The 26,263-nt window shown below is 45.9% G+C and overlaps 1 protein-coding gene across 1 annotated transcript in view; it reads left to right on the top strand.

Annotated features, from left to right (window-relative positions):
• The window catches only part of LRPPRC (leucine rich pentatricopeptide repeat containing), a 402,453-nt gene that overhangs the window by 285,649 nt on the left and 90,541 nt on the right, over positions 1-26,263 (top strand). The window contains exons 26-28 of the mRNA XM_082250995.1: positions 6,646-6,714; positions 13,002-13,092; positions 18,746-18,888. Of these exons, the coding sequence (XP_082107121.1) occupies positions 6,646-6,714; positions 13,002-13,092; positions 18,746-18,888 (303 nt within the window). The remainder of the gene's footprint in view (positions 1-6,645; positions 6,715-13,001; positions 13,093-18,745; positions 18,889-26,263) is intronic.

The raw sequence follows: 26,263 nt of genomic DNA, 5'->3' as shown, positions 1-26,263 counted from the left end.
TCCCCCCACCCCCCTCTACTTCTGAGGAGTCAAATCAAGATGAATCACCTTTTGGCTGAGATTAAAGATACTACTAGTATTTGTTATTGTTGTGGTACACTCATGTTAAGCATTAGAGCAGCCTAAGTATGCTCACCCTAAGGTCTCCAGCATGGGCTGCTGAAGTAGCCCAAAGTTGCAAAGACCTTCCCAGTCCACTTACTCTTTCAGCCTATCTTGTATGGTGACTGACCTCACATAGTGAACCCTTTGCTCCTCCTAAATGTGGAACTCAACAATATCCTATTGAGGAAGGTTGCCTGCAGAAATGGACGGTCCCTTCCCTGTGGTTGACCCAGCCATTTCTTGCCTTAAAGAGGAACTGCAGTCTGCTCACATAATTTGTAATAAAAACATATTTGCCATTCTGCAGCTTCCCTCCAACCACTTTGCATGTTATTTTATATGTACTGTTATTCTTTACTTGCCAAATATGATGCAGAAATCTCCCTCTACTAAGTCTGGCTGCAGCCATTTTAACTGTGGGCAGCTGAAGCTGCTGCCTGTTCACTTTCTGGATATACACAGAGACACACACACATACATATATTTATACAGATATATATATATATATATATATATATATATATACACAGACATACTTACACCGTTGCTTGCCTGCACATCTCTCGCCTTGGATCTCTGAAGTCTTCTGTTATCTCCACCCTCATCCAGCCCCCTCCAGCTTTGCAGCTCTCATTGGCTGACCTATGGCTCACCCCTCCTCCCTTGCTGGCAAACTCTCATGAGAGTTAGAGAGAGAGCTGTGCATTGTGTCATTAGCCTAGGCTTTTTACCAGACAAGAAAGAGGAAGTGGGTTTGTAACGGACCGTTTCAGCAGACAAGGGGTTAAAATCCGTTTAGGCGATATGCCCCTTTCTGAGAGAGCAGGCACAGCTACTTGCAGGAGATCACACTCCCGAACTGGATACAATATAGCACTCCAACCTGGAACCTCACGAATAGCTGCTAGCAGACGAACAGGAGAAGCATACATCAGCTTACATTCCTAGCAATCGGTCTCCAACAGCATACAGTGAATCCCCCCAAGAACGAGACAAAGCTCCGTGTGGAAGGTCAAGCAGTGGTATGTTTATTGAGGGCTCCCTGCCCCTGTATTTATGCAGGTCTCCCACCTGGTAGACACTCCCCTAGGGGACCAAATGGAAGACTGTAACACAAACAGACATGTATCACATTACAGACTCCCAGAAGCAAAACATCCCCACAATGCATCCTGGCTTCCTCCCTTAGTAGACAGCCAGGTGAGCTCATTAACATGTTTATCAATAGTCTCAGTTAATCAGTAGACATTCCTCAGGAGGGGGCTGCTGGAAACAACCCCCCCCCCCTCTCTCTCTGCAGCTAGAACTAGTTTTCACAGCGAGACTCCATTACACGCATGGGGACCCAAATACAGTATTCTGCTTTAAAATATATAAAGTTACTTTTTATACACTAAACATAGACATGTTACATATCCCCAGATAGCTCAGGTCGGAGTGCACATTATTAGGTGAATGGCACTCAGACCCCACGAATACAGTTTAATTGCCAGGGAGTCAAAGTCTTTTAAAGTCTGGTCCATAGTCCAAAGGCAGCAGGCGGGCAACCAGGCTCCTCCAATGCAATGTGGCGAGACTGGTCTCGTCACATCTCTCCCCCTTTCCAAAAAGACTAACAGGGTACCTGACCTCCTGCCGGTCAGTGCCCTTGTTAGTCCAGCAGTCCACCCACAAAACAGAAACAGCAGTACAGCCCACCCAAAAGAACTGGCTACTACACCTGGGTAGAAGAGAAATTTGTCCATGTCCAGGTGCCTCACCTTGGCTGTGTGGGGGACTGGTAGACTGCCTTGGTGGGTTGCTGAGAGGGCAGAGACCAGCGGTCCTCTGCCCTGGTGCCAGCGCTACCACAGAAGTAGCCTGGTTGGAGACGGGTTGTTGGAGGGGGAGACCGCCTGTCTCCCCTTTAGATACACCACCATGCTGCTGTGGGGGAAGACCGACTGTCTTCCCTTTGGCTAAACAGCCCTGTTGCTGGGGGTCAGGACCGACTGTCCCTACCCCCTGTGCTGTGAGTGCAGAGACCACAGTCCCCTCTGCACTGTTGGGGGGCTTACTGTCTCCCCCTGGTACGTTAAGCTGCTGCTGTGGGATGGAGACTGGGCTCCCAATTCCCAACAAATCAAACTGTCCATGGGGAGAGGGGGTAACAAGCTCCTCTCCCACATATACTTCCAGCCCCTGGGGAGGGAGACCGTCTGTCTCTGCTCCCAATACAGTGTCCTGTTGCTGGGGAAAGGAGACTAGGCTCTCTGTTTCCTGCAGGACACTCTGCTGCTGTGGGATGGAGACTGGGCTCCCAATTCCCAACAAATCACGCTGCCGCTGGGGAGTGAGGACACTGCTCTCCTCTCCCTGCACTTCACACTGCCTTCCTGGCATATCACTCTGCTGCTGGGGGGCAGGAACAACTACCTCTGCCCCCTGTAACTCAGCCAGCCGCTGGGGAGGGAGGACGCTGCTCTCCTCTCCCTGCACTTTACACTGCCGCTGGGGAATGGAGACTGGGCTCCCAATTCCCTGCAGGACCGGTGGAGAGACCTCTGTCCCATCTCTACCGGCCACCTGGGGATCTTCCCAGTAAAACTTTACCATCTCGTCCCCTCTGAATGGGTCTGGCTCTGGGTCTGTCCTGCTGCTCTCCTGCTGAGCCTTCTCATAGTATTGGAACAGCTGCTGGTAGCCCTGTTCTAGCTCCATCTCCCGGGTCACCAGGTGGACCAGGTCTTGCTCAATTTCTTGAGCGTCGTCCCAGTCATACCTGCTCTCCCTCCACTCCAAGAGATCATTGAACCGGGCTTGTGTAGGGCTCCCAAATTCCAGCTCTGAAAAAGACTCCCATAACAAGCCAGGACCATCAAACTCCTCTCCCTCTGGCTTGTCATGCTCGGCTGTCCAGGGCAGGTACTGTGCAACACACCACCACAGCGCCTGGTAGGCATCCTCCAGCCACATCTCCTGCCATACCCGGAGCTCCAATTCTTTTACCCATTCCTCCCGGGGCTGCTCCCCCAGGAAGGGCATCCGCAGGGCTACTCGCTTCTGCAACCGCTGGTCTTCCTTGGGGAGTCTCTCACCCCGTTGGTACTCCACAATGCCCAGTGCCTGGTACCAGATGCCTTTACGGACTGCATCTCGGTCATCCATGGCACCTTCATCGAACTCCACTGCTGGTTCCATGCTGGTGCTGTCAGGGTCGCTGTACTGGGACATGCGTTGCCCTCAATTGTAAAATCCAGAGCAATGGTGTCTCCTGTAGCTGTCCTTCTGGCTGTGGGAACGATCACGCCGCTTGCCACCAAATGTAACGGACCGTTTCAGCAGACAAGGGGTTAAAATCCGTTTAGTAGATATGCCCCTTTCTGCTAGACAGGCACAGCTACTTGCAGGAACACCATACTCCCGAACTGGGTACAAAATAGCACTCCAACCTGGAACCTCACGAATAGCTGCTAGCAGACGAACAGGAGAAGCATACATCAGCTTACATTCCTAGCAATCGGTCTCCAACAGCATACAGTGAATCCCCCCAAGAACGAGACAAAGCTCCGTGTGGAAGGTCAAGCAGTGGTATGTTTATTGAGGGCTCCCTGCCCCTGTATTTATGCAGGTCTCCCACCTGGTAGACACTCCCCTAGGGGACCAAATGGAAGACTGTAACACAAACAGACATGTATCACATTACAGACTCCCAGAAGCAAAACATCCCCACAATGCATCCTGGCTTCCTCCCTTAGTAGACAGCCAGGTGAGCTCATTAACATGTTTATCAATAGTCTCAGTTAATCAGTAGACATTCCTCAGGAGGGGGCTGCTGGAAACAACCCCCCCCCCCCCTCTCTCTCTGCAGCTAGAACTAGTTTTCACAGCGAGACTCCATTACAAGCATGGGGACCCAAATACAGTATTCTGCTTTAAAATATATAAAGTTACTTTTTATACACTAAACATAGACATGTTACATATCCCCAGATAGCTCAGGTCGGAGTGCACATTATTAGGTGAATGGCACTCAGACCCCACGAATACAGTTTAATTGCCAGGGAGTCAAAGTCTTTTAAAGTCTGGTCCATAGTCCAAAGGCAGCAGGCGGGCAACCAGGCTCCTCCAATGCAATGTGGCGAGACTGGTCTCGTCACAGGGTTGTATAAGGTATTTACTGGCAGAAAAGTTAAAACAAAAAGGGCAGAGGATTTAATAGATGGAAAATGAAAAATGACTGAAGAGCCGCTTTAAAGTATAAATAAAGGCAAAACTTTTTTTCTTTTTCTTTTTTTTAGTTTTGAATAGTATGGAGAAAGATTAGAATCCTTCTCTTATGGGAGGGGATGTTCTGGCATCCAGATTCAGCAACATATCAGAAAGGTTTGTCGCCAGGTCCAGGGACTGTTCTCATTGGACGTCTTGGTATTTCAGTTGTATCTGTTCAACCTGATCTATGCTTTTGCTCCTCTACAACTGCTCCTGCATCTGCTCCACAAAATCAAGAAAGGGGGCATGGCTGTAATTCTTATTGCATCAAAGTGGCTTTGGGGGACATGATATTTGGACAATTCTAGACTTCTGGCAGACTTTCAGTGGGCACCCCCAACTCCTGTACAAGTCCCTATGACTCAGTGGGACTTTAACCTGTTTTTTTCAGCCCTTCAGAAGCCACCCTTCAAACCGATTAGGGATATTCTCTTGTCTGACCTCACTTGCAAGGTGGCTTTTCTCATTGCTGTCACCTTGATGAGGAAGGTCTCTTTAGTTAGTGACCTTTTCCTAGTGTTTTACAAAGACAATATTTCCTGAAGCCAAAATCTTTTTTTCTCCCTAAGGTGTTTTCCTTATTCCACCGCAACCAGGACATTGTCCTTCCCTCACAATGTCCTGCTCCCAAAGAAATTTCTCACCACTCTCGCAATGTGATACGTTGCTGTGAAAGTCTGCTTTTTCGCTACATCCTCCAATTTCTTCTTCCCAAAATTCCCTGCAGGGGGCTCCCTGCTTCTCTCCACCCTTGCTAGGTTAATTAGATATGTTATCATTCGAGCCCATGGTCTAAGGATAAGGGTTTCTCCCTTCCCTTTTAAGGTGCACTGTACCCAATTTATGTTGTGCTTTATGAGCTTTTCAGCATCAAGCATCACTTTCTCAAATAGCCAAGGCTGGACCTGGGCTTCTGTTCAAATTTTTAAGCTCTACCAAGTAGATGTTCAGATTTCAGTCATAAGGTGCTACAAGCTGCTCTCTGTACATGTTGTGACTTATTGACCCATTTTTTACGTGGGTCTGTTGTTTGCTGGGTTGTCCACCCCTCAGTTGGGCTGTTTTTTGGAGGCCCCAATTGATAATGATTTGAAGAAGCCTGTGTCCTGTACTATATGATCTACAAAAAAGGAATTTTAACTTACCGGAAAAATCTGTATTCTTGAGCACAATACAAGGCTCAGGGCCCATGGGGTTTTAAAGCACCACCTACAGGAGTAGGACATTATGCAGAACTGCCTATTAGCACTCCTCTCTGGTATAAAACCCCCATTCTGCTTTAGGGGTTCATTGAGTGGTTGGCATGTATGCCTGTTTGCTCCAGTTGTTTTTTGGTTTTCCCACCTATCGTTAAAGCACTGCTTTGGGACATCCCTATGGTCAAGATTCAGAAGAGCAGTGTCTGTCAATGAACGTTAAAAAAAAAAAAAAAGGGGAATTTTTGTTACCAGAAAATCCATTTCATTGTTCATTGATGGACACATCCCTCAGCCCTCTATTGGAGTTTATATTTGTGACACTGCTCCGCTATGAAATTGCGTATAGCAGTGAGGAGATTTTTTATCCGAGGGGACCGCCCATAGGCCCGGTGCTGTGTTCTTTCTTGACTAGTGTCCTACTCCTGTAGGTGGCACTATAAAACACTTTGGTTAAGATTCAAAAGAACTGTGCCGGTCAATGAACTCAGACATGGAATTATTTATTTTTTTGGGGGTAAGTAACATTTTGGGTAAGTAACAAAAACCCTGTTTTCCACAGGACATGGTATGGTTGCTCCCACTGGCTTGTATACCATGTTGTGAAGTACAACATATATTGTCTAACACAGGGAGCAGGTATTCACACATTCTGAAGTGTTGAATACCTGCAGCATCTGGGGAGCAGCAAAGCACTTCTACACATTTGACAACTAGGCACCGTCTATCCTGTCAAGACTTCATCAACATTAGAGCCATACCCTGGCTGCTTCTGGTTACTTTATTACATTGATGTTGTCTTCAAGGGTGGGGTCTGGTCATAGGAAAGGTTACCTGGTGATATATTGCCCTCCGCCTAAATATCCGCCTCCTCACAGCCACCAAGCACCATAAATTGGTAGAAAAAGTGAGCATAGACAATAGAGCAGTTACTGAATGCCTTCTAAAAAGGCTATATCATTTGCCACTGAACAGTTTTACATTGTATGAAGGATATTCATGCCCAAGTATAGGTCTTTGAGATTGCTGTGGTTTACTATGTATTCATTTTTGACTTTATTCTATTTGTCTGTTTTCTTTTTTTATACTTTAGACTCCTGGCTTGAGAGCCATTCCAAGGAAGATAAACTGGATGTTTGAAAGATACGCGAGGATGAACATGGTAATGCTTGCTGTGTTAACAATTGCCCCATTCTTGCACTGGCAACTTTTATATTTGTGTATTTAATGCTAAAACGTGTGTGTGTGTGTATATATATATATATATATATATGTGTGTGTGTGTGTGTGTGTGTGTATATAAATATATATATATTAGTGTCCAGCTTGGGAGATTCTCTTTCACTTCCTGCCTTGGAGACATAACAGGAAATGAGATGCAATTTCTCCAATGGGAACACAAATACCAGCTTAGAGAGCTGTCACAAGAACAATTGTCACAGGAATTGGAGCATTTTCTTACTCGGGCAACTCAAAACATTTTTGTATTTCCCCTTACTTTCTGTCTCAATGACAGTGGTTGCCATGACCTTTAGAGGGGAAAATTTCCCAAACGGAGCAACAAAAACTTGAAATAAGGTCTAACTCTGCCACACGCTTTTAAAAACTGGATAAAGTTTCTCTTTTGTTAACCACTTTAGGTCCACCCTATGGCAGTTTTGCTGCTACAGGGTGGCACCTGTGCGCCAGATCACATGTGTATATATACGGGATTCTATACTTCCGGGTAGGGAGAGCGCATGGCGATCAGCGTGTGCAGGGTACTCCACATCCTCTGGCACCTGCCAATCGTCAGGCAGAGAGACAGAACTGCAATCTGTCTATGTAAACAAGGCAGATCGCCGTTCTAACTGAAGGGAAGGGATGGAGTTTGTGTCCCTGCAAAGCAGGGAACAAATTCCATCTCTTCCTAGTAAAAGCATCTCACACAGTATAGTAAAACACTGGCTAGGCCCACCCTTTGAGTGCCCTAGATGTTAACCCCTTCCTATACAGTGTCATTAGTACAGTGACCGTACATATTTTTAGCGCTAATCACTGTATTAGTATCACTGGTTCCCGCAAAGCGTCAGTGTTAGAATATCTGCCGCAATCTCGCAGTCACTGATCGCAGCCATTACTGGTAAAAAAAATGTAAATATAACAATCCCAAAGTTTGTAGATACTATAACATTTGCGCAAACCAGTTAATATACACTTATTGGGATTATTTTTTCACCAAAAATATAGCGCCGGATACATATTGGCCTAAATTTATGAAAAAATTTTTATTTTTTCATTTATTTTATTTTTTTATTGGATATGTTTCATAGTAGAATGTAAAAAATATTGTTTCTCTTTCGTTCATTGACGGACACAGCTGCTGATCTCATAATCATTGGGTTATACTGCCCCCTACAGTAGTAGGACACTAGGCAGAAAAGGAATCTGGCTAAGCCTATGGGCAGTCTCAGGTGGTATACTCCCTTTCTCTGCAGTAGGTACTCAGTTTCACTCTTGTGCCCCGGCAAGGTTCTTTTCTTCCAACTTGCGCCTGTCCCTGGACCGTTTACAGGGTCTGTTCGGGGCAGTACAAGACCTGTTGCTTCAAGGGGTAATTGTCCCAGTTCCAATTTCGGAACAGTTTCAGGATTTTTACTCAAACCTGTTTACAGTTCCTAGGAAGGAAGGCAAGGTGCGTCAAATCCTGGACCTCAAGGCGCTGAGCTGCTTTGTGCGGGTGCAGAGGTTCAGGATGGAGTCCATTCGCACGGTGGTGGCATCCCTGCATCAGGGGGATTTTCTTGCCCCCATTGACATCAAGGATTCTTACTTTCACATTCCAATATGTGCCAGTCACCAGCGCCTCCTCCGCTTTGCCATGGGAGAGGAGCATTATAAGTTTGTGGCATTAACCTTTGGTCTCACCTCTGATCCTCGGGTCTTCACAAAGTGCTAGCACCAGTGCTAGCATTGTTACGCCAACGGGGGATCGCGGAACTGGGCTACTTGGATGACCGCCTCCTGCGAATGGACTCTCCTACTGCTCTGCTGGAGACATGTAGGTGAACACTCACCCCTATAGACCTCCACTAAGTTCCACACTAGTGATTGTCTCCAAGAGCCGTGTTGTGCTGATGCTGCCGCTGTCACTCTTCCATCCAGTAACCACCTCCCGCTCAGAAAACAGCTTTCAGCTGCAGGGTGTATGTTGGCCGGTCATAACCCGAGGTCACTTCAGTGCTGGTGATGGGATGCTGACGCGTTTCGTCGGCAAGCTACGCCAACTTCATCGGAGCTCCGATGGTGGTTACTGGATGGAAGAGAGACGGCGGCAGCATCAGCACAACATGGCTCTTGGAGGCAAGCACCAGTGTGGCACTTAGCAGAGTGTTTACCTACATGCCTGCATTATCCTGATACACACTGAGATCCACATTTGTTCTCTGAACATGTTATCTACTAAGGACTATTGGCTACTTGTACAGTGACTCCCCCTGACCCCAAGCCTCTCCTGCTGACCACAAGTGATCTCCATATATATGCTGAGTTTAACCTACATGCTGTCTAACCTATTACTAGCCACTGGTTTGGTGATTATCACATAACTGAGAACTGTTATCCATGAGGGAATGGATGGATGATTGATGGATACATAATCTGCTCCAAATCCTTACTTTTGTCGCTGAAGTATCTTCTTTGTTACTATCTATGAACTGCCTGCCATCCACAATTCTGGGATCCTTATCCATGAGCGGATGGATGATCAATGGACACTTAATCTCATTATTATCTACATGTTGTAACTAAAGTGCCTCCTCTGCCACAATTTTTGGACTACTAATCATCTGCTACTATGGTTAGTTGTCATTATCCGCAATTTCAATACATTGCTGAGATATTACTCCAGAGGGGGACCTTCCCACCTCCCAGTGACTGCACAGCTACCTTGTTCTACCTACATCCACATAATCCAAGACTGTTTATATGGTTTATCCAGATTCAGATTATATCTGCCGATACTGTGGTGATTGGTGTATGTATGGACTTGGGTAAAGTATGAGCAGCTGCTGGTCTTTCCCTTATCCCTATTAGACAACGTTGTCTTTTTTAACTTCCCTGGTTCAATTTGATGTCTTTTATTATTCAATCAAGGTTTCAATAAAGGTCTGTTTTAAATGCTCCGTGTATCCGCTATCAACCCACTTTTTCTTGTGTACACCATTTACCTAGGTGTTACACATATCCTTTTTTCATATATATACTGCTTGGGGTGGGAGACTGCACAGTTCACTGTGATAGGTGCAGCACCTTCTGGTGCTTCACCTTTTACTGATTTAACTATTAGGGAGTACTGTGGTGATTCGGGGTATTATCCTTCTTGTTTTTGATCAACTGGTTTATGCCTTCCCTCTTATCAAGCTTCTGCCAAGATTTCTATGCAGGATCAAGGCAGAAGGGGTACCGGTCATTTTAATGTCTCCAGACTGGCCTAGCCGGGCTTAGTACGCTGATCTGGTGCGGCTGGTCGCTGACGTTCCTTGGAAGCTTCCTCTCAGGGAGGATCTACTTTCCCAAGGACCAATCTTCCATCCTACTTTACAGTCGCTGTCTTTGATGGCTTGGCTGTTGAATTCCAGGTGCTTTTGGATAGAGGTTTATCTGAGTTGGTGTTTCCAATGCTGCTAAAAGCTAGGAAATCTACTTCTAGGAAGATCTACCATTGTACGTTGAAGATGTACATTGCGTGGTGTGAGTCTCTTGAGGTTAATCCTCGCTCCTTCTTGTGGCTCGGATCTTGACCTTCCTTCAATGGGGGGTTGAACAGAAAATGGCCTTGACCGCCGGCTTTGGCGGTCTTCTTACAACGACCCTTTGCCACACGCTCCCTGGTGCGTACCTTTCTTCAGGGTGTCCGACATTTTGTTCCTCCAATGCGGTCTCCGTTGCCACCTTGGGACCTTCATTTGGTGCTTTCTGTCCTCCAGAAGCCTCCCTTTGAGAACCTTCAGGAGATTCCCTTGCTTACGCTGGCTCAGAAGGTGCCTTTTTTGGTGGCTATCACCTCTGCGTGCAGGGTGTCGAAACAGGCGGCGTTATCCTGTCTTTCACCTTACTTGGCGATTCACAGAGATAAGGTGGTTCTTCGACCCTGTCCGTTGTTCCTCCCAAAGATTGTCTCTGATTTTCATTTGAATGAAGACATTGTGTTGCCTTCCTAAGTTTTTCCATGTCAATGTTCAGGCCTCAGTTGATGTATAATGCAGGCGTAAGGTCCTTCAGGCTGCTCTTTGAGCTGTAGACAGTCCCCAGTTTTTGAGATGGTTTTTATGGGCGTAATAGCGTTTTGTTTGCTGTTGCCCATCCCTCAGACTGCTTTTGAACATCCCAACACTCCGATGTCCTTTTTTCCCTCAATGAAAAGGAAAGTAAACAGGATTTTTGTATTCACCGTAACATTTTCCACCCATTACGCTGTCTTAAACTAGTTCTTTGTAGGGGGCAGCTCTCCATTACCTAGATATGATCTGTGCTGGTTATGTTTGAATGCATGCTATGTCCTTTTTTTTTTTTTTTTTTTTTTACCTGATGGATTTGCTTGTTGTGTTTATTGCTATTACCATTTCTCATTGCATTAACGTAACTGTACCACTTTATTAAAACATAGCACGTTTACGTGTTACTTGTTGGACAGCATGCAGAAGCCAAGGCAGACCAGCAGGCATAAAATGATTAACACACAATGATCACTGAGCAGGACATGCTGCATTGTATGTAGCAGGAGCGATTAGCGTAGGCAAGCCGGTGGCATGTACAGCATCGATAAAGAAGAGACAAACTGTCAAATCCAGCCTGTGATGTCAGGAATGGGTGGGGGCTACACATTTCAGGTGCTCCGCCCCCTTTGTCAGTCTTTACTGTTGAAGCGACAATTTTCTTGGCAGCGTCTTTGTCTTTTTAAGCGAAGAATGCTGGACGGGAGGTGTCTGACAAGGCACTCGTTAAGTAAAGGGCACAAACAGAATGTTCATATTGTATAGCCATGTTCAGACAGGAGCATACTTTTTCAAAAACGCATGGCCTTCCAAATTAGTCATGTTTGGAGTCACAGTGATGAGTCACCCCAACTTCTCAAAGGGGGAGAGGTCTCCTGTCTTTCGGCTCCCAGAACATCTCAGACGCCCGGGTTCAAGATGTTTTTACAATTCTAGTTAAAAACTAGTCTCGCACGCTTCCTTTTCCCTGTTTCATGCTCTCCAACTTGTCTCCTTCCCTATCTAGGTGGGTGGAACTGCTTTCTGCTGCCCAACAGCTTTTACATCAAGGGCTCATCTGCACGTCTGTACCTATAACTGTAAAGCAATTTCAAGGTTTCTACTCAATACTCATGTTTCTCAAATAGAATGGAGGAATTAAGAGCATTCTGGATCTGAAAGCTCTAAAATTTATCCTACAGGTTCAGATGTTTCATATGGAAAATTCCTAGGCTGGTCATTGCTTTGCAGCTTCCGGAGGATTTTCTGGCCTCCACAGAATACCATCCTTTCTGCACATTCCCATACACCTGTTTCATCAATGCTATCTGAGTTTTGTGATGGGCAGTCAGCATTTCCAGTCTGTCGCCCTTCCCCTTAGCCTGTCCATGTCCACTTGGGTTTTCACCAAGGTACTTCCACCTTGTGGGTTACCTGAACGATCACCCATTAAAGGATCGGTTTCTGTCAGCCAACAGACAGTACAGGTTCTGTAGGACTTCAAGAGAAGAATATATATATATATATATGATGGACTTTTTAGACAGTCCTAAGGGTACATCACAATATATAATACACATAAATATATGCTTATTCTGAATTTAAAAAAAAAACAACACATTTTATTCAATATATACATTGCATCATATCAAAGTATGAAGTAGTTAAAAACCACCATATATAAAAAGACAAGTGCGTGTCAAACAATCATTAACCACAGTAACGTATCATATGGAGACTGCCACTAGCATGTATCACATGAAAGTTGCCAACATGTTTCGTGGTAAGAACCACTTCTTTAGGGCTTCATTATCCGTGTCTGAGTCACAAACATCTAATCTCTAAATAGCGCGTTGGATGTGATCAAGCTAAGGGGAGATCGTAATTATCACTTCACCTTGCTGATACCAGGCAAAAGCAAAAAACATCATCAGGTATCATATCTGTATCAGAGGAGCAAACACGCTCAAATATCAAGAAACAAAACTCAAGAGATTGCCCACAATCTGTATAAATCATCCGTCTTTAAAATAAATCTAGTTTGAAGGTTATAGTTGTATTCAACCAAACGTCATCAGAGCTCTTGTCTATAACGGATAGATATGCCAGATAATCAGCAACTGGTGTCCTCCAGCAAAATGGCACATGTTGACTTTTCAAAATATGACTGCATTCTGTGATCCTTGACTGGAAACTTTTATTTTTGTTGCTACAGGTAGAAGCGATGGAGAAAAGTGTGGAGATCACACGGGATCTCTATGAAAGTGACAGGAACGAGATGTATTTTCAACTGCTTGGCCTATATGGTGGGTACTCTTTACCTAAGCTGGTAATTGCTGTTAAAGTAAAATTTGTCCTCATATTCAGGGTACATGATAGCCACCTATGACTTTAAAAAAAAAGAAGTGTGTGCCTTCTGTAAGGCGCATAGCAATTATTAATCAGTGCTATATCACAATGCTCACATGATCCACGGTTGACAACTGTTGGAAAGTGTATATACAGTAGGTGTACTGCTCTAAAGGGTTGGGTTGGGGGGGGGGGGGGGTCAGGGATGAAGTGTATATTTGGCTGCTGAAGTAGAGGCATGTACATGAGTGCATGTCATATCAAAGCTGCATTGTTGCTTATTTCTAACTTTTCAAAGCCACCTCATAGAGTTTAAAGACTAAGTTCACCTTCAGTAACATGTTACTAGGCAGCACCCCGCAATTCCCCACTGTAACTGTGATTCTTCTCCCCATACCTGCTAACACAATTTAAAACTGGCGCGGCTGTACAGGACATTACCCGCACAGATTCATGTTCTATTCACAGAAATCTCTAAATGAAAAAACAAAAAGTTCGTCTGTCACGGTGACGGATGGACGCACGCCTATAGTTCATTCACATTGTCTACAGCTCAGGAACCGTCTGCCCCTACACAGAGGATCACAGTGCTTGATTCCAGACCGTTGTGATTGACCCAGCTACCATGTGATCTCTGTGACACCACTCACAGCGATCACATGTCTACTAGTAAACATATTTAGTGAATGGCATCCATTCACAAGAGCATTGTTTACTATTGTGATCTCTGTGATTGGTCTCAGTAATCACATGGTATAAGGCCTATCACAGTTGCCCTGTGCAATGTGATAGCTGTAGTCGATCACAATAGTAAAAAATGAATCACGAGTAAAAGCCATTCATTGCATTTAAAACTATTACTTTTACAGTGATCATTACTGTTATAAGCAATCAGTGTAATAAAACAAAAATCCCGATCACCTCTCCAGAGTAATACGCTGTAAACAAGAAGTCGCTAAGATAGTCCATGGTGGGAGGGGGGGGGGGAGTAGTTCCAGATGTGGATCTCTTAACGCCAGAGTCAATAACAAACTCGACAGATATGTGTCCCGGGCAAGGGATCTGGGCTTACTTTGCCGATTACTGAGCCCAGTAAACCTGCTGGCGGTGGCTTGGCATTGAGATAAGCAATGGTAAGATGACCGCCACTCATTTCTATGCCCTTGGAGTACCAGCGTGACGTCACGATGTTTTCCCGTTCTCAGGCCCATGTAAACACGGCTTTTTTCTCTTTCGTTCATTTACAGACACAGTTCCTGGTATTCATAACCATTGGGTTATACTGCCCCCTAGAGGAGTAGGACACTAGGCAGAAAAAAATTCTGGCTACACCCATGGGCAGTCCCGGGAGGCATACTCTCTCTCTGCTATAGCCACTCAATTTTTTTCTGCCTAGTCAGGTGTAAGGCCTTAGTTTCTTGCTGGGATCTTTGGTCCTGGCAACATTTTTTAGATAGAGAATTTTTTCCTCCTGCATTTTTCCTGTGAGATTTACAATCAACTGCCGGACTAAGCGACGGGCTGGATAACTAGATACAATGCTTACCCCAGTCTGTCCAGCGAGCGCGCACAGACCTCCGCTCCGCGATAGGTCTGCTGCGACATAGCCCAACTGCGATGGAGAAGGGTTCTGTCTGGAGCGTTGCCCGCCTGGTTCCTGGTATGGTTAGTAGCTGTCTCCCCCCTCCCCCTGGAGGGTTTTGGGGTGGACGTGGTCCCCTCCTTGGGACAGTTGGACCCCGGGTTCCCCTCCTTCCCGTAGGCACACACCCCCCCCCCCTGCCGAGTCCCTCATAGTGCCCCTCCCTTCCACTGACGCTGGGGCTGTTTGGGAGTTCTGGCCAATTTCCTGGGGTAGGGGCAGGGTGTGCTGACTGGCGATGGGGGCCGGAGGGGATGGGGAAGCCAGCGACCAGACGATCAACTTTGTGGAGGGGTGGTTGTACCTGGTGGTGGCTCCTGCCTGGATCTGTCCTTGAGGCCTGGTCTCCCAATCCTGAGTGCCTTGTGGTGCCACGCGGGGCTGCCATTTTGTTGTAGTCTGTGTGTTCTATACATGGCGGCCATGTTTGTGCAGTCCGGCAACCATTTTGCTGGGGTTTGCATTTGAAAATTGCAGCAGCCATGACAGTGGAGCCCTGTGGGCGGCGATTTCGGCGGTGGGAGCCCCTCTTCATCCCCTGGTGCTGGATCATTTTACTTCCTGATCGCCGCACGTGTAGTGCAGTTTATCTTGGTAACTGCAGGCGCTTGTCTCTGCAGGTGGCGAGTCTGGTGGGGTCCTCTCCCTCTCTGCTGGGGATCGCTTGGTGCTTTGTGCCTGGCGAGTGGGTGGTGCTGCCAGCACAGTGGGGGTTATCCCTTAGCAGTGTTACACTTTTTATGTGGGGTACCCCTGGTGACTCATGAAGTATTTGGAGCACATTTCCCCACCTGATCCCCTCTCTGAGGCTGCGGGGCCCTCCGGGTCCCAACCATGCATTCATGCACTGACGGCGGTCCTGGAGTCCCTTGTGTCCCACGCCTTACCCTGCCTCATCAGATCCTGAATCTGATTCGGCCGCAGCAGACGTGGGTCACACTGCTGGGTCTGCAACCACACACTTGGAATCCTCTGAATAGTGAGAATGATTCCTCCACTTCTGCGACCACGCACGAAAAGGTGCTGGTGGATTTATTGATTGTATTTGTGCGCGAGACCCTGAAGATGGAGGACGCAGCTGAAACTGCAACGGAGACACAGGTACCCTTTGGCCATCACAAGCCATCCAAAGTGGCAAAGGTGTTTCCTTTCCCCGCCTATTTTGACAAGATTGTCACTAAAGAGTGTGGACGACCAAAGCTTCCCAGTGGGGTCCGTAAGCGCTTTACTAGGCGTTACCCCTATGAGGAGTCCCTTTTTAAGAAGTGGACTTTGCCGCTGGTAGTGGACCCTCTGGTTTGCAGATTAAACAAGGCAACCATGATTCTGGTTGAAGAGTCCCCGACCTTTAAGGATCCGGCTGACCGGAAGGTGGAGGCTGTGGCCCACCATATGTACACATTGGCTGGTTCGGCAACAAGGCCGCTATTCACTATTGTCCTAGTGTCGCAAACTCTGACCTAGTAGGCTAAGTTCTTACACCATGACCTGGAGGGGAAACAGCTTCCCCCTGCCTTTGCCAAGCTGGGAGACCAGCTAGTTCAGGGGTTGCAGTTTATCTGTGATGCCTCTTTGGATGCAGCTCCCCTGATGGCCCGCCTTTCTGTTTTGGCAGTGGTCCTTTCCATGTGTATTTTGGCTCAAGTGCTGATATGCAGATCAGACTTCAAAAAAGGCTTTGCCTTTCCAAGGAAGGGTGCTACCCTTGATGACATCATTAAAGGTCTCACAGAGGGTATAAGTACTTTTCTTCTGCAGGCTACTAAGGGCAAGGAACCTCGCCGTAAACGTGGGCCTTGCTTCTCAGCTCATAAGAAGTTTTTTCATCCCTCAGGGTCGACTGACAAGGGCTCAAAGCCTTTCAAGGCCTCTTCAGGAGGATCCAAACAAGCCTGGTCTGGCAAGCCAAGATTGGGTTTCTCCAGACCCATGAACAAGGCTCCTTCAGCATGAAGGTGCGCCTTCACTCGTATCAGGGGTGGGGGGGCATCTTTGCTGGTTTCCGGACCCGTGGACTTCCTTAGTGCAAGACAAGTGGGTCCACAAAGTCATTTGGCCCGGCTACAAGGTCGAGTTTCGCTCTGGTCCTCTGGCAATGTTTTTTTCCTTCCAACTTGCGCCTGTCCCCAGACTGCTTACAGAGCCTGTTTGGGGCAGTACAAGACTTGTTCCTTTAAAGGGGTGATTGTCCCGGTTCCGACTTCAGAACGTTTTCAGGGTTTTTACTCAAACCTGTTCACAGTCCCCAGGAAGGAAGACAAAGTGCGTCCAATCCTGGACCTCAAGGCACTAAACTACTTTGTTTGGGTACAGAAGTTCAGAATGGAGTCCATTCGAACGGTGGTGGCATCCCTGTGTCAGGGGTATTTCCTGGCCTCTATCGATATCAAGGATTCCTACCTTCACGTTCCAATATGTGTTTTCTCTGCTTTGCTGTGGGAGAGGAGCATATCAGTTTGCGGCATTACTCTTTGGTCTCGCTTCTGCTCCTCTGGTCTTCACAAAAGTGTTGGCCCCGGTGCTAGCCTTGCTACGCCAACAGGGGATCGTGGTACTGGCCTACTTGGACAATCTCCTTCTGCGAGCAGGGTCTCCCTCTGCTCTGGTGGACAACCTGGATATCACAATACGAACTCTGCGGGAGTTAAGCTGGATTCTGAACTTTCAGAAGTCTGCTCTAGTTCCGTCCACAAATCTGGACTATCTGGGCCTGACTCTGGACTCGGCCTTAGCCAGAGTGCTCCTTCCTCTGGACAAACTCCAGAAATTGCAGGCTGCAATTCGTCTCCTGCTGTCCAAAAGATGGTTGTTCCTCTGGACTTGCATGTGGGTGCTGGGCCTGATGGTGTCTACCTTTTGAGGCGGTTCCGTTTGCACAGTTCCTTACGAAGTTCCTGAAAAGGGAGATTTTGACCAAATGGGACAAGACTCCCCAGTCTCTGGAAAATCCGATCCGGCTGAGTCGGGGAACAAGGGTGTCCTTGATATGGTGGCTTTGTACTCCGGCGCTTCGGCTGGTTAAATCCTTCCTCTCCTTGAATTGGACAGTGGTCACCATGGATGCCAGCCTGTCTTGCTTGGGAGGCGTCCGCAGCAAGCTTTCTGCTCAGGGGATCTGGAAGAGTCCAGACTACCGATCAATATCTGGGAACGCCGAGCGAACAGACTATGTCTGGGTCATTGGACTGATCGTCTTTTCAGGGTTGTCCAGTGCGCATTCAATCAGACAATGCCACGGCCGTGGCTTAGGTCAGTCATCAAGGGGGCACAAGAAGTGTCCTGGTGGCTCTGGAGGTAGCCGACATTCTAAGGTAGAGACAAAAAAAGAAAGAAAGAGGCGCCTCTATGTGCGGACTATATTAACACATTTATTAGGTAAAAATATGCACTCACATCTGTGCGTATTAAAAAGGCATCTATCATGAACCCTCCTGGGAGATTCCAAGATCGATCGGTTGGAGAGAGGTCATCCAGTCCGTGCTGCCGACTCTAGGGGACCGGTCTCCTCCTTCACCGCAACCGGCAGTGACGGCGAAGCTGGAGCAGCTCCAGCTTCTGTAGAAATGTTTAAATTGTCACCTACTGAGATTTTTAAGTACCGTAGTTTGGCACGATTCCACAAGCATTTGCAATTTTAAAGCAAGACATGTTAGGTATCTATTTACTCGGCGTAACATAATTTTTCATAGCATACAAAAAAAAAATGGGCTATATATTATATTATATAATATGTATATTTTATTCAAGTGTATTTTTTGCAAAAAAATTGCATTTGAAAAACTGCTGCGCAAAAGCCTAAAAAATTGCACGACTACCATTTTGTTCTCTAGGATCTCTGCTTAAAAAATATATATAGTGTTTGGGGGTTCTAAGTAATTTGTTAGCAAAAGATTTTTTTTTTGTAAGAAAGTAAATTTAAGGCCTGGTCCTTAAACACAAGTAAAACTGTTAATCTGTTTGTATTTCAGATAAGAATAATGATTGGGCTAAAGCAATACCACTCTGGCACAAAATGAAAGAAGAGGGGGTCACAGTACGGGACAAAACCAGGGCCCTGTTCATCAAAATATTTAAGGGAAATGGTCAGGATATTTTTGCTCACATCCCAGAGGTAACTAAACTGTTTTGTATTATGAAATTAGTAAAATATATATTGTAATATAAATGATTATTGAACAACTTGTTATAAATTAAACCTTTTGTGGAAGAAAAATGAAGGCTGCCATTCCTGACCTGAAAATATTAGTTGCCCAGCTTCCACACTGTGTTTTTAACTTTCTTTTTTTTTTTTTTTCAGGCCTAGAATTTGTTCAGCAAGTATAGAAAATACCTGTTGACCTTGCTACGAATGCAGTGCCCCTATGGTACTGTAAGCTAAACTGAAAACAAAAGTCCTTTTTGTTCTGTTAACTCAGTGGTTCTTAACCTTGTTGGAGGTACTGAACCCCACCAGTTTCATATGCGCATTCACCGAACCCTTCTTAATTGGAAAAATAAAATATGATTTTTTCAAATTCAAAACATAGGTATATATTATTTTAGGTATATATTTATACATAGGTGCACAAAATGAACAAAACCATTAAGAACAAAGAACAAAACCATTAAAACATGATTTTCACACAAAAACAAAAACATAATAATGAATATTTACTGCAAATTAGTGTGATTTCTGCTGTTGTCTTTCAGAGACCAGTTCAGAAATGTGCGGCTTTATCTTGGCAAGTGCCACTCTCATGTCATTTTCGCCACAAAGTCTGTTCCTTTCCTTTGTTTTTATGTCCAGCATCCCCCCTTACAGCAGGCCAGGGTGAGGTGAGGTCCCGTCCCCCATATAGATCACCCCCTTAACAGTAGGCCAGGGTGAGGGGGATCTATATGGGGGACCCCGGACCTCACCTCACCCTGGCCTGCTGTAAGGGGGAGATCTATATGGGGGACGGGACCTCTCCTGACCCTGGCCTGCTGTAAGGGGGGATCTATATGGGGGACCTCTCCTCACCCTGGCCTGCTGTAAGGGGGGGATTTATATGGGGGACCTCAGACCTCACCTCACCCTGGCCTGCTGTAAGGGGGATCTATATGGGGGACGGGACCTCACCTCACCCTGGCCTGCTGTAAGGGGGGATATCTATATGGGGGACAGGACCTCATCTCACCCTGGCCTGCTGTAAGGGCGGATCTATATGGGGGACCTGGTCCCCCATATAGATCCCCCCTTACAGCAGGCCAGGGTGAGGTCCCCCATATAGATCCCAGGTCCCCCATATAGATCCCCCCTTACAGCCAGCAGGCCAGGGTGAGGTAAGGTCCTGTCCCCTATATAGATCTCCCCCCATACAGCAGGACAGGGTGAGGTGAGGTCCGGACCCTGGCCTGCTGTAGGGGGGGATCTATATGGGGGACCCCAGAGTGACCTAACCTCACCCTGGCCTGCTGTAAGGGGGGATCTATATGGGGGACCCCAGAGTGACCTAACCTCACCCTGGCCTGCTGTAGGGGGGATCTATATGAGGGACCTCACCTCACCCTGGCCTACTGTAAGGGGGGATCTATATGGGGGATCATGTCCCTCATATAGATCCCCCCTTACAGCAGGCCAGGGGGAGGTGAGGTCCTGTCCCCTATTTAGATCTCCCCCCTTACAGCAGGCCAGGTTCCCCATAAAATAGATCCCCTTTACATAGTCTTCTCAGTGTTCTCACACAGTCAGTCAGACAGTCAGTCACTAGACTAGTACAGCCAGTACTATTCCAGTCCTACCTTTTTTTCACCTGTGTCCCGACCCCGATCACAGGCTAGGTTTTCCTCCTGCAGGCTGCAGCACCACTGTCACCACTGGCACTCTGGCCTCTCACCTGCCGGCTTCTTCTGCTGCTGCGGCTGCCTGGCCTGGTGGTTCTCTCCAGAGAGAGCTGCCAGTGCGAGCAGACTCAGCGGGCGGCGACGGCCAGCCTATTATGACAGAGTGAGTGACATGACACTGCGGAGCGGATGCGCCCCCCCAGATGTTGCGCCCGGTGCGGCCGGCCCCCCCTGCACCCCCCACGCTACGCCACTGGATGTTATGTATTTCCATGATGACGTCGCGGAGCGGGAGCAAAAGGACATGCCCGAAACTGGAGAAATAGTCCCTGACAGCGAAGTGGTACTAGCGAAGGGTGTGCCGAACCCTCGAGACAGACCCACCGAACCCCTGGGGTTCGATCGAACCCAGGTTAAGAACCACTGTGTTAACTACTAAATGTAATGGAGATAAAGAGAGGAAGTATCATTGAAGTCCAGAATGGGTGGCTTCCTCTGTAGATACAATTTAGTGCATGAGCGTAGCCACCAAAAGATATGTTATTTTTTTTTTTTTTATATGGATTTGCAAGTTTAAAATAAAGAAAAACTGAAAATGGAAACGAATGCAATCATATTATTCGATGACTGCAACTTATTAAATTGTTGTTTTTGGGTTATGAGAGTCTTTAAAGTGTATCTGAACATCAAGACAAAAAAGTAATATATTACAGCTTACAAGTTGTAGTGACTGCATTCGTTTTCTTTTTTTTTTTTCAGGTTTTTTTCTTTAGTTTTACCTGGTGATCCTACCAGTGACACCCTTCTTTTCCTATCGTGGCAATAGACATTCACTATTTTTATTTATAGAGGAGCAGCATTGTCACTCTCAGATAGGACTGCAAAACACTTTCTCTCCTCATCCCCATAACATAAGGGCAGGTGTTCTGTAGTCCACAGAGAGAAGCAGGCAAAGACAATTCTGCTGCTTAAGATGACTGGGTAGAGTGCACACGAAAGTGCTGGAGTTCTGGCACATTCAAAACATATTTTTTGCACTTACAGAATTAAATCTAAACGCTTTCATATATTTAGCACACCAAAAAAGTGCAAATAGAAGAAGTTTATATTGGTTTTAGGTCAGAATTATATTCTTCTTGTGCCTGTGTGGGGATCGCTGCTCAACCAAAGCAGCCTATGTAATCCAAAACTGAAAAGCAGGATCAGCCTGCAGGTTTCAGTTAAGCCATTCCCACTGATGTGTTTCGCACTGCCTATATGACCTATGACTAAGCCCTGGTGAGCGGGGCGAAACGAGTCAGTGGGCATGTCTTAACGGAGACCTGCAGGTTAAGGTTGCCTTTCACTTTTGGATTACATAGGCTGCTTGGGTTGAGTGGCCATCCCCACACAGACACATTTATTGTTCTCTGGATTGTCACATGGATATTGCCAGCACCCCATGAACCCTGAGGATTTAGGGCAGGGGTCTCCAAACCCTCCAAAGAAAGGGCCAGTTTACTGTCCTTAAGACTTAAGGGGGCCGGACTGTGCCCAGTGGGAGTAAACAATGCCCGATCTTGGTGTCCGTGGGAGAAATAGTGCCCCATTTTTGTGTCAGTTGGAGGAATAGTGCTCCATTTTTGTGTCAGTTGGAGGAATAGTGCCCCATTTTTGTGTCAGTTGGAGGAATAGTGCCCCATTTTTGTGTCAGTTGGAGGAATAGTGCTCCATTTTTGTGTCAGTTGGAGGAATAGTGCCCCATTTTTGTGTCAGTTGGAGGAATAGTGCCCCATTGCTGGTGTCAGTGGGAGGTATAGTGCCCCATTGGTGTCAGTGGGAGGATTAGTGTCCTATAGTTGGTGTCAATGAGAGGGATAGTGCCCCATTGCTGGTGTCAGTGGAAGGAATAATGCCCTATTGTTGATGTCTAGTGGTGGGAATAATGCCTCAAGGGCTGAAAAAAGGCAAGCAAAGGACCACATCTGGCCCCAGGGCCACAGTTTGGAGACCACTGATTTAGAGCATGTCTATCCCTGCTAGGAGTGGCACAACAAGCTATGTATGAGGTCACTTGCTTGTTCTTGTTGAATGGTGCACACTATTAAGTCACAGTATTTATTATAGTCTCCATATTTCTCCCAGGAAAGGTTTCCTTTAAAGGTAATACACACAGTCAAACTCTTACTACACATATATATATATATATATATATATATATATATATATATATATATATATATATATATATATTTATACTAAAACCCTGGATTGCAAGCATAATTTGTTCCGGAAACATGCTTGAAATCCAAAGAGCTCTTATATCAAAGCGAATTTCCCCATAAGAAATAATGGAACCTAGGATGATTCGTTCCAAAACCATTCATATATCCTTCAGTTTATAGTCCATATAAAAAGATTACAGCAATGTGATTGGCTGTGTAACCATAAAATGTCCATCCACAAGGAGATTAGAAGCAAAATCCAGCAGGAGCTACAGAGTATAAAAGAGAAGAGAGATGCCTCTAAGTGTAGCAATATGGTTACATTTGTCAGAATGTTTATACTGCTCTGATAAACAGTGTCTATTTATGCAAATAAGCAAGGATCTATAATTAAGGAGATTCTCAACTTATTTCCATAAACCAACAAAAACTCGAGATCGTTTATTGGTGCTAACTTGAAGATAAGAGGAATACAATTTTGTTCAAATATATATATTAAATAAAATCAGTGTAGAATAATGTCAAAAATATAACTGGTAATAAACACAAAATGCAGAACGAAATTCAATAATATGTATCACACAGGTAATGTAAGAAATGCAATCAAAGGATATTATTACAGAATATAAAAGTAACCAAAACCTATAACTTCTGGAATGTGATTAATAGCTTGCTGGAATCCAAACACAGGTGAGACCGCTCCAGGTGAGGTATAATTCAGGTCGGATCCGCCATCCGCATAGATAATCAAACATAGAAGAAAGTGACCGCACTCCGAAAATTCAAATCAAAAAGGAGTAGTTTTATTCTTCATCACAGACATCAAAGATACGACTGATGAGACATGGGACAATGAAGGTTGACGCGTTTCACGACACAAGGGGTCGCTTACTCATAACCACAAGTGACAAATAATTAATATAGTGCATAAATCTTATACACATAAAGGTACTACTTGTCACTTGCACTATTCGTTAAATTATAATTAATTTATATCACATTTGTGCACCTCGTGTTTATTACATATTGCACATTTCTGTTTACTCACAGCAATAGCAGCACAATACACTGAGCACTTTTTTGGGGGTCTGTGGAGATCACTAACCCTATCTCTTTTATACCTATGTATATGCTTCATATAATACAATGATACAATAATATTGTTGCTAATACAATTGCTACAAATAATAATAATGTTTCCTCAAGCAAATTTTTAAATGAGCCCTTAAAAAAAATGAAACATTCTGATCTCTTGTTCATTGTTGAAATCGAGAAAAGAATATCACTCTCATTATAACCCAGCCTGGCACCAGGGTGAGTCCTTATCGTGGCGTGTTGTCTGGGCTCTTTAATTTATTGGCCTGAGAAGGTCTTTGCTAATACTCTTAAATTCTATGTAAAGAATATACACTCAAGGACAAAATGGCTGCCAGGATGCCCATATAATATGTATAAAATAATATGTATGGGCCTCATATAATTCCTTTTAGCCCCAATAGTCCTGACACATTTAATGAAGGTTCAACATTTAGCAACTCACATGGAAGATGATAATATAAGGCATATCGAAGTATGCAGGCATCCAGGGTAAAGCTGTCCACATAGACCATCCTCCGCACCGCTGGCTCTCACCGCCATCAGTCTGCAATCATGATCGGGAAGACTACCCTGCAGTAGAGCAATCTTAAAGCGAGGCTTGAAGCGCTAATGGAGCGCAGTGTGGAAGGGATGACGGCGATGGCGGTGCATAGGATGGTCTATGTGGACAGCTTTACCCCGGATGCCTGCATACTTAGATGTACCTGTTTAAATCATCAGCCATGTGCGTTGCTAAATGTTGAAACTTAATTAAATGTAACCATATTGCTACACTTAGAGGCTCCTCTCTTCTCTTTTTTTATACTTAGTTGTGACATGACGCTACTTGTGTATCAAGATTTCGCTCGGTAATAAAAAAAATGTTGATGGTCTTGCAAAACTTTTTCAAACCAAAGTACTCTCAATCCAAGGTTTTACTGTATTCACATATTCATATTCATTTTGTTTGAAATCGTTATATAGTTTTGTATTGCCAGGCAAACTGCTGAACACACAAATAAAATTAGAAGTGGCCTTTTATACCTGCAAAGGTATTTCTGTCAATTCAGCCCTGAGTTTTACGCAGCTCTGTCACACAGTACAGCTTTGACTGGCAGGGGAGAAAACCGGATTTTTCTCTGCTGCAGTTCAGTCAATTTTGCACGTTCCTCCCCACCCCCAGAGTGAACTCTGCTGTACATGGACTGCAAGAGGCTGATACCATGTCAAATCCAGATATTTATATTTCAAAACGAATCTTAGGATTGTATGTATTATGCAGTTGCATTAAGTTGTGTCAATATCTGCCTTGCGTTCAGCTTGAAAAAAATACATGAAGTTGAAATTCTGTGGTCTAGGCCAGCCTTTTTCAACTAGGGTTCCCCAGAAGTTCCAGGGGTTCTTCGAGAAATGGACAAATTCCGCCTCTCGGATAAGTAACCAACTGATATCAATGAGCTATAAGCTGTAAGGGAGACAACAACCACAAATATAAGGATTGTTCCTAGTGACCATCACGCATACTGTGAGCTGTAGTTAACTTATTAGCAGAGGTTCCCTAAGCCTGGAAGGTTATTTCGTCCGAGTTAAAAAAGGTTGGTTCAGGCCACATATGTCACACACAAGGGCCGCAGACCAAATGCAGCCTGTCAGGCCTTGGCATGTGGCCCTCGCACCCAGTTTTGCAGCCAGGACATTGCAGAACTCCATTCCACCACCTCAGTCTCTCACCCTCTGCTCCCGCTGTGACTTGTGAACACAGAAGCCTTCTGTGTTTTCAAGGGACCGCTTTGCTCTCAGTGGCTCCTGCACTCACAGCATGGACAGTTCTCTAGAAATCTGAGAGAGCGAACAAACCTGCAAGGCAGAGCCACCTACTCAGGGAGGTACTAAAGCCAAATACATAGGTTGTAGAGCCGCATACACACTGACAGAGAATGTACTCTGCCCAAAGCGCACCCCTTAACCCTGCACTCTGTAGGTGGTGCACGTTTCAACTCTGTACGTGGCATGCTCCTGGACGCTGCACTCTGTATGTGGCGTGCTCCTGGATGCTGCACTCTGTACGTGACGTGCTCCTGGACGCTGCACTCTGTGCGTGACGTGCTCCTGGACGCTGCACTCTGTGCGTGGCGTGCTCCTGGACGCTGCACTCTGTGCGTGGCGTGCTCCTGGACGCTGCACTCTGTGCGTGGCGTGCTCCTGGACGCTGCACTCTGTGCGTGGCGTGCTCCTGGACGCTGCACTCTGTGCGTGGCGTGCTCCTGGACGCTGCACTCTGTGCGTGGCGTGCTCCTGGACGCTGCACTCTGTGCGTGGCGTGCTCCTGGACGCTGCACTCTGTGTACTCCTAAACTCTGTACATAGCACACCCCTAAACTTTGCACTCTGCACACAGCG

The sequence above is a fragment of the Pelophylax lessonae genome (genome assembly GCF_965119305.1).
Source record: "Pelophylax lessonae genome assembly, chromosome: 3".
Taxonomy (NCBI): Eukaryota; Metazoa; Chordata; class Amphibia; order Anura; family Ranidae; genus Pelophylax; species Pelophylax lessonae.
This window is presented reverse-complemented; position numbering and strand designations above follow the sequence as displayed.